The 16,540-nt window shown below is 38.1% G+C and overlaps 1 protein-coding gene across 2 annotated transcripts in view; it reads left to right on the top strand.

Moving 5' to 3' along the window:
- The window catches only part of CTNNA3 (catenin alpha 3), a 1,492,024-nt gene that overhangs the window by 1,185,966 nt on the left and 289,518 nt on the right, over positions 1 to 16,540 (top strand). For both annotated transcript variants that reach the window (XM_053922528.1, XM_024561168.3), the window contains one exon: positions 5,981 to 6,132. In XM_053922528.1, the coding sequence (XP_053778503.1) occupies positions 5,981 to 6,132 (152 nt within the window). The remainder of the gene's footprint in view (positions 1 to 5,980; positions 6,133 to 16,540) is intronic.

Genomic DNA, 16,540 nt, shown 5'->3' with positions numbered 1-16,540 from the left:
CACTTTTTTTTTTTTCCTGAGCAATCCCTTTAGCATATCTTGCAGTATTGGTTTGGTGTAGGTATATTCTTTCAGCCTACCTTTGTCTTTGTAACTCTTTATTTCACCTTCCATTTTAATTGAGAGCTTTACTGGGTACACTACTCTTGTTTGCAGGCCTTTGCTTTTCATTACTTGGAATATTTTTTGCCATTACTTTCTGGCTTGTAGTATTTCTGTGGAGAAATCAGCTGCTAGCCTTATTGGAGCTCCTTTGTATGTTACTTCCTGTTTTTCCCTCGCTGCCTTTAAGCATCTCTCTTTGTCCTTAAACCTTGGCATTTTAATTACACTGTGTCTTGGAGTAATCCTCTTTGGGTTCATCTTGACTGGGACCCCCCGAGCTTCCTGAACTTGTGTGTATTTCCTCCTCTCCAGGTTCGGGAAGTTTTCTGTCATTATTTTTCAAACAGGGTTACTATCCCTTCTCCCTTTTCTTCTTCCTCTGGTATTCCCATGGTTTGAATGTTGTTGCATTTCATCTTGTCTTGTAGTTCCCTAAAGCTATCCTCTTATTTTTTTAGTCTTTTTGGTGCAGCTGCTCTACCTGGGTGTTTCTTTGTATTTTGTCTTCCAGCTCTCCAATTTGGTCTTCTGCTTCATCAAGCCTGCTTGTTATTCCTTCTCTTGTATTTTTTATTTCAGGATTTGTATTCTTCATTTCTTCCTGGTTCTTGTTTATAGTTTCTGTTTCATTTTTCATACTATTGTAGTTCCCACTCAGTTTTTTGTAGTTGTCTGTGAGTTCCTTGAACACTTTTCTTTTGAATTCTGTATCTGATAGTTTGCTTGCCTCAATTTCATTTATTTCTTTTACCAGAGAGTCTTCCATTCCTTTTGATTATGGGTTCTTTCTTTGTCTCCCCATTTTAGGTAACTCTTTTTGTTTCTGTGATTCCTGATGCTCTGCTTTGCCAGCTCTCTTTCTGGGGTGAACTTCTGTGGTAGGAGTTCTGTAGGACTCAGTGGTGCAGTCTCTTTGATCTCCTTGTCTAGATGCTCTAGGGTTGTCCTTTCTTCCGTTTATGTGGGTTCTTTTGTTTTAGTTGGGCTTTACCTGTTGGTGGCTTCTTTGTTGATGGGTTCTCCCCTCCAGCAGGTTTACTGGTACTCACAACTCCCACATTGTCTTACAAGTGTTCAGGGGCAAGGCAAAGGCAAAATGGAGTAAGACGGTGGGAGGTTATTCTATGGGATTTAAAGTAATAACAAGTAGAGAACAAATAGGAAGTCCTTTGGAAAAGTACAGCGATAAGGGTGATATTTCACCCTTTTTATAAAAGGTGAAAAAGAGGTAAGACTCTTATTAGAAGGGAAAAAAAGAATGTGAGCTGACTTTAGAAAGGAGAGCACTTATGCAAAGTTAGATGGTGAGATATAGTGACAGTAAGGGTTAGAAACTTGGCATAGTATGTGAGAGAATAAAGTTAACCACTACAGTAATAAAGCTCAGGTGAAATAGCTCAGGTGAAAAAGCTCAGTAATAAAGATGGTGAAATGGATTAAGACCAGGAAAGGGTGCTGTGTGGGATTTGGAATAACAACAATATGATTAGAAATATATAATCTGAATAAAAAGAATAAAAAGTAAAAGATCAAGAGTAGTGTGTTGCAACAGCATGGAACTGGAGAGCGTTATGCTAAGTGAAATAAGCCAGGCAGTGAGGGACAAATACCATATGATCTCACCTTTAACTGGAACATAATCAACAAAAGAAAAAAGCAAACAAAATATAACCACATAAATCGAAGTTAAGAACAATCTAAAAATAGCCAGAGGGGAGTGGAGAGGGGATAGTGGGGAGAGGGATTTACAGGAACTACTATAAAGGACACATGGACAAAAGCAAGCAGGAGGGTGGAGGCGGGGGAGGGAGATGGGTTTGGATGGAGTGGGGTGGAAGCATGGGGAGAAAATGCAGACAACTCTAATTGAATAAAAATTTTTAAAAAGGAGTAGTTTGTTATTAGAATATGAGTAAAGTGAAAGAAGAAAAATTAAAGTGCACTATGAAAGGAATAGTAAAGAAAACCAAACAATGAACTCAAACAAACAGGACCAAAAAAAAGCTAAATGGAGAGAAGATAAATAAAAAAAATAATAATACAAATAAAAATAAAATGCAAGTTCTAGTGAAATTTGTCTCCTGTGTTGGCGTCAGGATCTGTCTTTGGTATTCTCACAGCTCTAGGTCTTTTTGTCTTAAACTTGAAAAAAAAAACCCTCCAGCTGACTTTAGACCTGCCAAGCTGGTTTTGCTCTTCTTCCTGCTTGCTGCAGGGGTTGGAGGGGGAGGCAGGAGGGCTGGGCTCCAATTTATTTTCCCTTTCCAGTGGTTCTTTAAGGATGGGGCTCGGTCTGGGCTATAATAATATTCACGAGTGATCAGTTTCAGGCCCACGCCCTCAGATCGTTGTATGGTGCACACTGTCCACTGCATTTATGCAGCAGGCTGCTGCCTCTAATCCACCTCATTGAGTAAACCTTTGATTAGTCCATGAGGTGCATGGAGTGGGACCAAATCTTATCCCTCCTTCTCCCTCTGTGTTGGCCTGTGCCTGTGCATGCTCAATGTCCCTTCAGGGTAGTTAAGTTCCCCCCATTGAATTAAGTCTCTGTGGGTGCTGCTACCTCTCTGAGCCCCTGCTGACCCCCTCTGATCAGCCCATGAGGTGCCCTTCGTGGGAACAAACTGTGCCCCTTCCTTCTTCTCTGGGCCCTGCTACTGTGAGCTAGAGGTTCTTGCACAGGGGCTGAGAGTCTTTTTTGAGTGAATTCCCCTTATTTGTGGCAGGCCATTCCTAACAAGCACCCAGCTTTCCACACAGACCAACTCTCTGACCAGTCCAGAGAGTATCTGGGTCACAGCCAGTTGTGGCCCTTCTCTTCTCCCATCTCCAGGTGTCACCTGGCTCCCCAATTTCTCTGTTACTGTATCAGCTGCTGACCACAATTCCAGCCAGGGTATGTGGCCAGCTGTGTGTCTCTTCCTGCTGGCCACTCTGTTCCTCAAAAGATCAGCTAGGAGTCCCAGTTGAGTGCATGAGCAAGTGAGTTCAGCTCCCACCCATCTTGCTACCATCTTCTGGACCAAAAACTAATATTTATTAATATTTTGTACCAGATAAAATAATTCTATCTTTAAGTTTAGAATTACTGCTTTCATGTGTTTTTATCCACCTTCACACGGGGCAGAGGTTTCTTCAGTATATTATGATATAGTATAATAGTTGAATGTGGACTCTGTGTTCTGGCAGTGTGAGTTTAACCTGTGTTGTGCTGTATATTGGCAGAATGATCCTGGGCAGGATCATTGAGTTCCCTTTGTCTTTGTTGTTCAACTCTTAAGCCCAGATTAATACTTCGGTTATTTTAAGATTTAATCTTAGAAAGGTGACTTAAATCTAGTGGAGAGTCTATGAATGTTATTATCATTAACCTTAAAAGTAAGCTTGGAGAAGATTTTTAAATTGAGACTATTTTGAAATCTTAATTTTTTTTTCTTTTTTTAATATATTTATTGATTATGCTATTACAGTTGTCCCATTCCCCCCCCACTCCACTCCATCCTGCCCACCCCCCTCCCTCCCACATTCCCCCCCTATAGTTCATGTCCATAGGTCATACTTATAAGTTCTTTGGCTTCTACATTTCCTAAACTATTTTTACCCTCCCCCTGTCTATTTTCCACCTATCATCTATGCTACTTATTCTCTGTACCTTTACCCCTCTCTCCCCCTCCCACTCCCTTAATGACAACCCTCATGTTCTAGTTGTTTGCCTAGTTTGCTCTCGTTTTTGTTTTATGTGTGGCCGTTAATAACTGTGAGTTTGCTGTCATTTTTACTGTTCCAATTTTTGATCTTATTTTTCTTAGGTAACTCCCTTTAACATTTCATATAATAAGGGCTTGGTGATGATGAGCTTCTTTAACTTGACCTTATCTGAGAAGCACTTTATCTTCCCTTCCATTCTAAGTGATAGCTTTGCTGGATACAGTAATCTTGGATGTAGGTCCTTGCGTTTAATCTTGGGTAATGTAATTATGATGTGCCTTGGCATGTTCCTCCTTGGGTCCAACTTCTTTGGGACTCTCTGAGCTTCCTGGACTTCCCAGAAGTCTATTTCCTTTGCCAGATTAGGGAAGTTCTCCTTCATTATTTGTTCAAATAAGTTTTCAAGTTTTTGTTCTTCCTCTTCTCCTTCTGGCACCCCTATAATTCGGATGTTGGAACGTTTCAAGGCGTCCGGGAGGTTCCTAAGCCTCTCCTCATTTTTCCAAGTTCTTGTTTCTTCATTCTTTTCTGGTTGGATGTTTGTTTCTTCCTTCTGGTCCACACCATTGATTTGAGTCCCAGTTTCCTTCTCATCACTATTGGTTCCCTGTACATTTTCCTTTGTTTCTCTTAGCATAGGCTTCATTTTTTCATCTGTTTTTCGAATAGATTCAACCAAGTCTGTGAGCATATTGATAACCAGTGCTTTGAACTGTGCATCCGATAGGTTGGCTATCTCTTCGTCGCTTAGTTGTATTTTTTCTGGAGCTTTGAAGTGTTCTGTCATTTGGGCCATTTTTTTTTGTTTGTTTGTCTTGGCGCGTCTGTTACTTTAAGGGGCGGAGCCCTAGGTGTTCACCGGGGTGGGGTAATGCTGGTCCGCTGCGCTGTGACGCTATACGTGGGGGAGGGGCCGAGCGGGAGCAATGGCGCCCGCCTCACTCTCCTCCGGCTTTCAATCTTTCACTCCGCTACCCACAATCAAACTGGGCCACTCTGGTGCTGGTTCCCGAGTAAGTGGGCCTGTGCACATTCTCGGCCCCTGTGGGTCTCTCCAATGACCTCTCCTGTGAGGCTGGGAGTCTCTCCCGCTGTCGCCCCAACCCCCACGGGCGTTTTCAATCAGAGGTTTGAGGCTTTATTTCCCTGAGCTGGAGCCCTGGGTTGCGAAGTCTGCTTTGCTCCCCGCCGTTCATCCGGTTTACCTGTGGGCGAATGTGGTGCCGCGGGGTGCTACCCGCTGCTCTGCCTGCCCCGTTCTCCGCCACTCCGAGTCCGGCCCTCTGGGTTTATCTGTGCAAATGTGGGACCGCAGGGTCTGCTAGTGCTCGGACTGCCTGCGCCATTTGTCCCACACTCCGCCAGTCTCAGTCCCGCCACAGCCACGCGAGTCCTCTCCACCCCGGTGCCCGTCTCCGCACCTCCTACCAGTCTGGATGAATGGTTATTTTCTATTTTCTTGGTGTTGGTCCCCCTTGCTGTTCGATTCTCTGTCAGTTCTGGTTGTGCGAGGAGGCGCAGTGTGTCTACCTACGCCGCCATCTTGGTTCTCTATTGAAATCTTAATTTAAAAAGACAATTGTAGATTGGCCTTACTGATATATGCATCCCTACACTCATTCAAAGTTGTGTTATTTTAGAAACATTATGCATATAAAATTAATAATTTATTTGATTGTATTTTAATAAAGTATTTAACCAAAGAAAGTGTATAGTATTTTTATTATTTCTATTACACATAATTAGTACCTTTAATTAAATTTTCTTTTATTTAGCAACTTCCATGATATGTTTCTTTAAATATGTTTATATTTACAACTTCAACTGTTATCCATATCAGTTCTTTTTGGAACTTCTTGGGGCTCATGCTGGATAGGATAAGAAATTATTATATGGTTCCAGGTGTGGTTGAAAACAAAAATGATATAAAGGAGAAATATAATCTTTTAAAATACTTCCATAAAAATGTCTCTTTTGTCATTCCTTTTACTTTTCAGAGATTAAAGATTATCCCGTCAGAATGTTTTGTTTCTCTATATTAAAAATATAATTAAAATTCTATTAATCAAATATTTGTTTAAAATATGATTCTCAATTTCCTGGGAAGTCCAGAAATCAGAAAATATAAACAGGACAATCTTCTCTTTCTTACCAATTTTAACAGCAATTCCTGAGTTTGTAACACAAGTGAATGTCGCCTTGGAAGCCCTAAATAAAAACTCTTTGGATGTGTTTGACGATAATCAATTTGTGGACATCTCAAAGAAGATCTATGACACAATTCATGATATCAGATGTTCAGTCATGATGATTCGGGTAAGTTCACTTTACCTTCCATTGAATTATTGCGACACTCTTTACCATCTAGAATACCTGGAATGGTTACAAGAAATGTTTTATTTCTCTGCCATAATGTCAATGTTGAAATCCATTAGAAGTTTAGAAATTCATATGCATCCCCAAAGTCAGATCTACTGTCACAAACAATACTTTTACTTGTGTATTTGGTTATAATTTATGTAAATGAGCACCTTTAACTGCCCTGCGTGCAGAAATAAGATTCGTTGTATGCAGAATTTGTTGAGCTGTCACACAGCATGATCAGCAGCCAAAGAAAAATACATAAAGTGATTTCCTTTCTTTTCTTGGAAAGAAAGTAAAGGATTTTTCTGATCACTGTACTGAAATTAGTAGGAAAAGGTCTTCACAACAAGTTATTTCTATGGCCAATCTTTCTCATATTGTATTGAGAATCACAGTGTTCTGTAACAAATGTCACTTCCAGCTGCCAGGAGCAACTGCCTCAGTCTGGGATTTGTCTCTTTGAGGGAATATGTGTCATCTTCCCAAGGATAAGTTTGCTTCCCAAGGGTGAGCCACTGGTTGTGGGCACAGCACATCTACAGAGACCAGGATTTTTTGGTTTTACTCAAATGTTAATGTGCACTCTTGTTTCAATGTTATTTAAAAAACAAGGGACATTCTTTGGAAAATGTACAGGTAATTATATAGAGATACCTTATCTTAGGATAGGTTTACCTGGAAGTAGACACTGTCATAAAGATGTGTGTTACCATTAGTCTACTTAGGAAAAAGTGAGACAGAAAATGTGAGGCAGGAAAGAAAAGGAAACTGATAACGTGTATTTATGAGTCACTATAGGCAACTGGGGCTTGATACTGCTGGCCAACTTGGGTGGGGGTTACTGTGGAGCACTCCTCAGAATTATCTCACAAAATCCAGTTTATCTACCTGTTCATTCTTGGTTAAAGGCTATTCCTCTTCAGAGGTGTTACCAGAGCCTCCTGCCTCAGCCAATCAAGCCCATGTGGCCCAAATATACAACCTTCAGAGAGGGTGGCAGATGCTTGCCGTAAGAAGATTTAGTGTAACACTGGAGAGTGAAATTAATTATGAGTAGAGTTAAGTTTGAAAGCCTGTGGATTTGACTGTTCTTAGGACTACAAGATGGAACTAGAAGTGCTGTGGAGCTATAGGAGGATCATCGATAGTATGCAATGGGCCTGAATGCCATAGTAGGTTACACTGAGCAGTCTGTAAAAATGGAGTCATTTAAGGACCTTGTAAGAAAAGGGGTCAACAAAAGTCAAGGAGCCTGGCAGGCTTAAAGAAAAATTGTAGAGAAAAAGTAGAGGTGTCAAGATATAGGATCTAGTGCTTCAGGGCTTGAGAAAACCTGAAATCAAGCCAATTATAAACAGAAGAGAGAAACCTCAGGATATGTATTTGTGAGCAGCCTGGAAGTATTTGTTCATACGTGATTGGGAAGTGTGGCTGTGTGCCAGTGCTATATCTGAACTGCAAAGTTCCTTTACCAAATACATTCTTCCAACAAAGGTCTCTATACCTTATCTGTGTGCACTAGTGGACTAGTAATAACCCAAGGTTGGGACGATAGGAAGAACTAGAACATAAACACTGAAAGGGTGAAAAAGACACCCCTACATTTCCAGTAACCTGTGTGGATATCTGAGAAATGAAATAGCATAAGTGAACCAGTGTTAGAAATGCATTTTTTTTCCTGAAAAAGGAATACAGAAAAATGTTTTATAAATATTTCCCATTTGGATGTTCCATTATTTTAAAATTTCCTTATTATCAAGATAGCTTACTTACAGTGAATCAAGTTATTTTGCCATTATTTCTATATATCCCTCACATTCAGCAGTCCTCTGTAGGACAGAATAACAATTTCTTGTAATTGTTAATAGCCTTAGAGGACAATGATTTTTCTTTGTAGTCAAATCTTTTTTAAGTTAAATACTTCCATTTCTATTAGCACTTCCTCATAAGAATAATTTAGTATTTGTCTTCTTTGCTAGTCCTTACTTAATTTTTCAACAAACTTCTCAAATGAAACTATCAAAAAGTATAATATTTTCAGGACCTGCTAAGTAAAGAGGAACACTTGTTCTTTATGTTACTGCAATCAATACAGTCAGCTGCTGTTAGCCTGCTTTCCCTCTTAAACACCATGAGTGTGTGGGGTGGACGTTGACTTTCTTTTATTTCTATATTTTCCCCCGTTTTTGCAGGTATATTTCTTATCCATTTTGATTTGATGTGTTTGTTCTTGGTCCTAAATTGTAACCCAATTAAACTTCATTGTATTTCTAAATGATTCTCATATAATTTATCAGGTTGCTATTGAATTTGATTATTGAACATACCTAAATTAGCATCAGTTAGAAACATGATATTATAATTTTAGTTCCTTCATCTAGATTACCAATAAAAATGTTATACTACACTAGCCCTTCATCTGACTGGGATCTCGGCTAGATAGCTCCAGTTAAGGGCACTAATATCAACAGAACTTAGAATCTCACATTCTGTCCAGCTGAGATCATATCCCGAAGTGCCATATTTTGCCATGCATAATGCACACTATTTCACCCAAGTTTTTGAGGGAAAAATAAGGATATGCATTACATATGGGTAGTGCTAATTCCATATCTATATAAATGTTTTTAATTCTTTTATTTATGCTTATACATTAAAGTACAACTCTAGGAAGCAATAACAATATCTGTATGCAAAATAATATCCTGGGATACAATAATCAGTTTTTATTTCTAAATATAAATAAATACAAAATTGAATTAAAAAATTAAAATGAAAGATTTTTTTCCTGAAAGTTTGGGCCAAAAACAGGGGTGTACTTTATACACTGGAAGAATGGTTGGAAAGGGAATGCATAAATTTTGTGAGACAAATTTATGACCCTCTAAGGGAATCTCAACAGAAACTCTACAGGAATTCAGTAAAGGATGACTCATACAACTCTACATAATTGCTAATTGAATTAGAGGATGAGAATAGAAGTCTAACTCAGGTGCACCACCCATGGACATGAACTAAGGAGGGGAATTCAGGTGGGAGGTAGAATGCAGGGCAGAGGATAATAAAGGGGGAGGGGGGGATGGGACCACTGTAATAGCATAATCAATAAAATATATTAAAAAAAGAAAATCACTTTTTCCCTCTTTGGGGACTGTCCCTTTATCATAGAAGGTAAAATTGATCCAGTATAACCATCTCTTTTTAAGATCAGATTTAATGCTGACCAATATCCTGACCTTAGAAATGAAAAGCATTTGAGGAGGGGATCTGAGGAGTATCAACATTAAGGCAACATATTTATAATTATGCAACTTCAGGGAAGGGTAGGCTATGATCTTGAAGACGTCTGTGAGTGCTGCAACATCCTATCCCATGTCTGAATTTTCATGAATGCTCTTCAGTGCCCTTGAGACAATAAAACACTCACTTATAATCAGAACCTGGTATTTTATAGGTAATGTTATAAAATGTGATTATATCTGCCTTTGATATTTATTTAGTTGAATAGTTATTTTAGCAATTGTTCAGGTAATTTTTTTAAAGTTCTAAAATAAGAAGTTCCAGCCAAGATGGAAGCATGGGTAGAAACCCTTCATTTCCTCGCACAACCAAAAGAAGGATAACAACCAATCTAAAATCAATAAACAACCAGAAATGCCAGAAAATCAAACTGCATAGAACTCTGACAACCAAGGAATTACAAACAAAAATCAACCAGAACAACCAGACCAGCAAGAACCCATGGTCAGGTGGCAGACTGCATGGGTGGGGCTGGCTGAACGGGAAACTGAGCTGAACTGAAACTCAGGGCTGACTGTGGACTATGGAGGTTGCGGTGGTGGGAGAAACTCCCAGTCTTACACAAGTATTCATTGAAAAGTGGGCTAGAGAAGAGCAGATGAGCTGCACTGTTCCCTCCCCTGCACCTCACGGACAGGCAGAGCCACCACAGTGCTGCAAAGAGGGTTGCCCGGCCTGTGTGAATACCTAGGACCCACCCCCTTATGACTTAACTGGTGTGCTGAGACAAAGAAATATGGTCCAAATGAAAAACAGAGCAAAACTTCAGAAAAAGAGCTAAGTGATGAGGAGATAGCCAACCTAGCTGATGGAGAATTTAAAGCCCTGGAACTCAAAATGCTCACAGAACTGATTGAGCTTGGTTGAAAAATGAAAAAAACAACTAAAAGATACCCAGAATGAAATAAAGCAAAATATTCAGGGAACCAACAGTGACAGGAAGGAAACCAGGACTCAAAGCAACAATTTGGAAAGAAAGGGAAAAATAAACAACCAACTGGAACAGAATGAAGAAACAAGAATTCAGAAAAGTGAAGAGAGACTTACAAACCTCTGGGACAGCCTAAAACATTCCAATATTCAAATTGTAAGGGTTCCAGAAGGAGAAGAACAAGAGCAAGAAACTGAAAACTTTTCTGAACAAATAATGAAGGAAAACTTCCCCAATCTAATGAAGGAAATAGACTTCCAGGAAGTCCAGGAAGCCTAGAGTCCCAAAGAATTTGGACCCAAAGAGGAACACACCAAGGCACATCATCATTAAGTTACCCAAGATTAAAGACAAAGAGAGAATACTAAATGCAGGAAGAGAAAATGAGACAGTTACCTATAAAGGAGTTCCCATTAGACTATCAGCTGATTTCTCAAAACAAACCTTGCAGGCAAGAAGGGGCTGGAAAGAAGTATTCCAAGTCATGAAAGGCAAGGTCCTACATCCAAGATTAATCTATCTAGCAAAGCTTTCATTTAGAACAGAAGAGCAGATAAAGTACTTCCCAGATAAGGTCAAGTTAAAGGAGTTCATCACCACCAAGCCCTTATTATATGAAATGTTAAAGGGACTTATCTAAGAAAAAGAAGATAAAAAATATGAACAATAAAATGACAACAAACTCACAACTATCAACAAATGAACCTAAAAGAAAAGAAAAATGATGAAAACAAAAGCTAAGCAAATAACTAGAACAGGAACAGAATCAGAGAAATGGACATCACATGGAGGGATTTCAGTGTGGAGGGGGAAGGGAGGAATAGCGGGGGAAAAGGTACAGGAAAGAAGCAGCATGGTTGGTAGGCATTAAATAGATGGAGAGAAGTAAAAAATGGCATAGGAAACAGAGAACTCAAAGAACTTATATGTACAACTCATGGACATGAACTAAGGGGGAGGGAATGCTGGAGGGTTGGGGGTACACTGTGGAGGGGGGATAAAGGGGGAAAAGTTGGGAAAACTTTAGTAGTATAATGAATAAAAAATACTTTAAAAAGTACTAAGATGAATAATTTGACATTTAATATTACTATTCTCCACTGGATTCAGTGGGTGGAAAATGAGGTTGTAGCGTAGGGAATATTAAATATTTTTATCCATGTGGTGTTTCATATCTACATGTAAATTTTACAGTTATTAGGAGTCCATATAATATAATGGTTAACACTAAAGCAAGTAACATATCTTACTGAGCCTGTTTCCCCCTTTGTAAAATAAACTTGGTATGGCTCAGTGGTTTGGGTGTCATTCAGCAAACCGAAAGATTGCTGGTTCAATTCCTGGTTGGGGCACATGCCTCTGTTTCAGGCCAGGTCCCTCCCTGTTTGGGCTCATTCAAGAGGCAATCGATCAATGTTTCTCTCCCTCTCTCCCTCCCTCCCTTCCCCTCTCTCTAAAAATAAATAAATAAAATCTTAAAAAGACTAAAACTATTTTAAACGATTATTGTGCTGGCCCTGGCAGACTAGCTCAGTTGGTTAGAGCATTGTCCCAATACATAAAGGTTGTGGGTTAGGTCCCCCATCAGGGCACATACTAGACGCAACCAAGGAATGCATAAATAAGTGGAATAACAAATCAAAGTTTCTCTCTCTCTCTCTCTCTCAAATCAGTCAATAAAAAAAGGATTATTATGCTGACGAAATGAGCTAATAGAAATTTACTTAGTACTTCATAAATAGTAGTCTCTTACAAGAAGATAGATACTATTGCTATTACCATTGCACGTATACTATTATATTCACTGAAGCTGCCTATTATTTTGCTTATACTGTATCTTGGACAATGTTAACCATAGAAACTATAGGCAGATGCTTATGGAGCAACACGAAGTCAAAGCCAAAAGAATAACTTGAAGAGTGAGTTTCTAAACAAAGAATTATGTTTTTTCTCAATATATTGTTTATGTAAGAGGAGTTCTACCTTTGTTAACATTGAGTATCTGAATTATAGATTATTTAATGCAAATTATGCTTTTGCACACGCATTACATTAAGCTAATATTAAAATTCTGCATTTTCTTTGTATTGACCCCTTGAAACATGCAAGAAAGACTCTCAATGGCTCATCTTTTTATGGTAAAAGGTGCTTAACCAGAAATAGAGGAAATTTAAAAAGGACAAATTACTTGGATTTCGAGAGAATGAATGGCTGTAATATCCTCAAAAAGAGAAAAAGAGTGAGCAAAACTCACCCTGCAAGAGGTATCATTCGGAATGTAGACTTTGCATATTTTGTTTGTGAATTTTCATGTGTGACTTATCAAAAGCACATAGAAAATAACAGAGACACTGTCCAATGCCAAATGTGCAGATTTTCAGAACCATCACTGAGTTTAGATTTTCTCTTAGTTTTCTGACTTTATATTTCAGGGAATGGCAACATATTTTAGATATCTCGTTTGATGTAAATTAATTTTTGAAAAAACCGAGGAAAATAATTAAAATTTCCCTAATGGTTCATTTTACATGAACCCTTTTTATGTTAGTCATTTACATGGTTGCTAGAATTGGAACATAGTTCAATATAAAACTTCTGCTTACATCACCAGAAAATGTTTTTGTGTCTGACTCTACCCTCCCTACAGAAATGGACATGGCCTTCATGGAATTACATGCAATTTTCTTAAATTAGGTTATGTGCACTGCCATGATTTCTCTGAAATTCTTTCATTATCTTCCATAATTTCTTTTCCTTATGACTGCAAAAATTCCTTTTGCTTTATATGTCTTCTTGACCGAGGTGCTGTTTGTCTCTCTGAAACTTTCCAATCAAACTAGTAGCGGAAAAGCCCCTGATGGTGTCAGTCACTAACTACTGTAGAAGTAGTGTACAGTTAGAATTCTGTGGAATTAAGTTCAGAAATGAAGAGCTAGGAAAAAACAATATTGTGTTAAATCAAAAGGTATGCATTCTAATCTGTTTTATGTGTTGCCATAGATACTGTTACTGCACATGATATTGTTAGTTTCTTCACTGCAGGGGGATATGAAAACATACTATTGAATTATGATTTTCAGCCATCATTGAACTTAAAAATGAAGGACAGGACATTGCCCCTACAATTAGGACCAGAATGAGAATGCCCACACTCCAATGCAATGGAATGTTGTGGATGTTCTAACCAGTATAGTAAATAAAGAAACAAAAGTAGAAGTGTAACAGATTACAAAGTAAAACCGTCTCTGTTTTCACATTATAAGATCAACTACATTGAAAATCTTAAAAAATATTTACAAGAGCAAAAAACCCTGCTGTCATAGAAATAAGAAAAAGAGAGCTAAGGGCAAAATTAATAAAATAAAAATATACGGTGGAGAAATACAATGAAACTTGAAGTATGCACATATCTGTATGGTTGCAGGTAACAATTAGAAAACATATCTACTACAAATACAGTATATCAAGCTCTGGCCTAGTAACTTGGTTGGAATGTCATACTGATAAGCCAAGGTTGTGGGTTCCATCCCCGGTCAAGGCACACACAAGAAGCAACACAAATAAGTGGAACAAAAAATAGATGTCTCTCTCTCTCTGTCTGTTTCTCTGTCACACTCTACATCTATCTCTCTCCCTTCCTCTCTCTCTAAAATCAATCAATAAAGATAAATAATAAAAAAGTTTAAGTTAAAAATACAATATACCACAGTATGAAAAATAACAAAATAAACATAGTGATAAATTTAATAAATGCATATAAAATCTTTACTCTGAAAATTACAAAACATTATTAGGAAATATTAAAAAGACAAATATTTGGAGAGATTTGTCATATTCTTGGACTGAGAGACTCAATTTTATTAAGGTGTCAATTATCCCCAAATTGATTTATAGGTTTAATGCTGTCCCACACAAATTGCCAGCAAACTCTTCTCTGTAAACCAGTAATCCAAGGTGGTTCCATGGGTGTACACATTTGTAAAAGCCCATCAAACTGCACCTGAAATTGCATGTTAATTATATTGATAAGGTTCATTTGAAAGAATGTTTTACCCAGCAGCCAACACCTTAAAAAATAAGTAATTTTAATTAGATAAATTCCTACCAAACTATATTCATTAAAACTGATTAGAAAGGTGCTCACAGGCTACTGAAAATGTTGACATTTAAAATATTATAAAATTAACACCTTTCTTCTTTATTACTGGCTGCTTGCCAAATATTTCTAATGTATGGAACCCCTTTGTTGATTTTTAGTTCTTATTTTTGTGAATCAATATATATTACCTTCGATGAAGCCCACTTATGACCTGTGGACCAAATTCCCTCTACCGTCTATTTTGTATGGCCTATGGGCGAAGAATGGTTTTTAAATTTTTAAATCATTGGAAAAAATTATAAGAAGAATAATATCTTCTGACAAATTGAATTGTATGAAATTCTAGCTTTCGGAATATAGCCACACTCATATGTACATATGCCTTTTTGTGCTACAATATCAGGGTGCAGTAAAGGCAAGAGACTGAATGGCTCGCAAAGCCTAAAACATTTACTATCACAGAAAATGTTTCCTGACCCTTGTCTTAGATATTCTGTTTCAACTCTTTACCAAACACTTGACTGGCTTTTCCAAGGATTCAGTCGTCCTTTTTATTAGCTTCCCTTTATAAATCCAATTGTCCAAATTACTTGAATATTCGAATAGTCTTTTCTTCCAAGTTCTTTGCTAATTCTTTCTATTCCTAGCCTGAGGTTCTTCATCCTCCTTTCAAACCTGAGGGCTTCTTTTTATTTGGTGATCTAATTTTCTAACTCCTTTCGTATATCAAACTTTCTGTGCTTCTTTCTTTGCAAATAATATGTGTATGCCCTGCTACTTTGCAAGTAAAGTCCTTTAGTTACTAGGACTCGCTCTGCTCCAAAGGTTGCAAGAAACTGTTTACATTCTCCTTGGTATTTTGCATCACTCATTCAACAGGAAAAATTAATATTTAGTCTAGACTTTGATTATCATACTTGTTAAAATTCCATTTTTGAGGTTTATATGATGTTGAAATTCATCAAATTTATTCAACCGTTTTACTTTTTCTTTTCTATATGATATAGAAATAACAGTTTGTACAAAGATTATTGGGTTATGAATGAGTTTTCATAAAATAAGTATTTGTACCCTGACTGGTGTAGCTCAGTGGATTGAGCACGGACCTGTGAACCAAACGGTCCCTGGTTCAATTCCCTATCAGGGTACATGCCTGGATTGCAAGCCAGGTCCACAAGTGGGAGGCACACAAGAGGCAACCACACATTGATGTTTCTCTCCCTCTCTTTCTCCCTTCCTCGCTCTCTAAAAATAAATAAATAATATCTTTAAAAAAGTAAAATAAAATAAGTATTTGCTAAGTAAGTTTAACCTACAGTGAATTAGGGTGACTATACATATCTTGGTTTCCTTAGGGTAAATTTGGATTATACTCCCTTTCGCTCTCAAAAGTATCCAATTTGGATGATGAATTATGTTCACTGTAGGCTCGGGGCCTTGAGTGTACCACTTGAGGCCCATAATGCATCACCTCTACCACTGGGTGACATCCTGCAGTGCCCAGCCACTCATGACCACAGTTGCTCACCAAACTTGTTTTGCCAATCACAGGGAACGCTTTCTCTCCGTAGGACTAACTGCTGTCAAATGGTAGCTTCCCGTCTTCTCCCTTTGCAGACCCTCTCTTGACTGTGGAGAATCTATTCAGGCACCGTATCAAACATGGTGTGTTTTTAAACATACAAAGACTTTACTTCTTTTCACTTAAGCAGAGTTTCTGAATTCATCTTAGTCACTCTACTGTTCTCTCATAGGACTCTTGCCAGGGAATCTTAGTTGAAATACTGTTTTGTTGGGGGTTTTTTGGAGGTGGTATGACTCCTGTATACTGACACAACCAGTTTGTAGGGAAGCCAGTTACCAGTGGGCTTTTTAAGGGAGCTTAATAAAAGACCCATAGTAAAGTACCCTTAGCTTTATATGCAAATTGAAATCAAACCTTAGTGGAAATAATTCCATAGTGAGGCTCTTGCTGTCTTCTCTGAAACCACAGTTTAAGGTAAGGCAAAACAGAACTGTCTGCTAGCACT

This window comes from Desmodus rotundus, chromosome 4, assembly GCF_022682495.2.
Source record: "Desmodus rotundus isolate HL8 chromosome 4, HLdesRot8A.1, whole genome shotgun sequence".
Taxonomy (NCBI): domain Eukaryota; kingdom Metazoa; phylum Chordata; class Mammalia; order Chiroptera; family Phyllostomidae; genus Desmodus; species Desmodus rotundus.
This window is presented reverse-complemented; position numbering and strand designations above follow the sequence as displayed.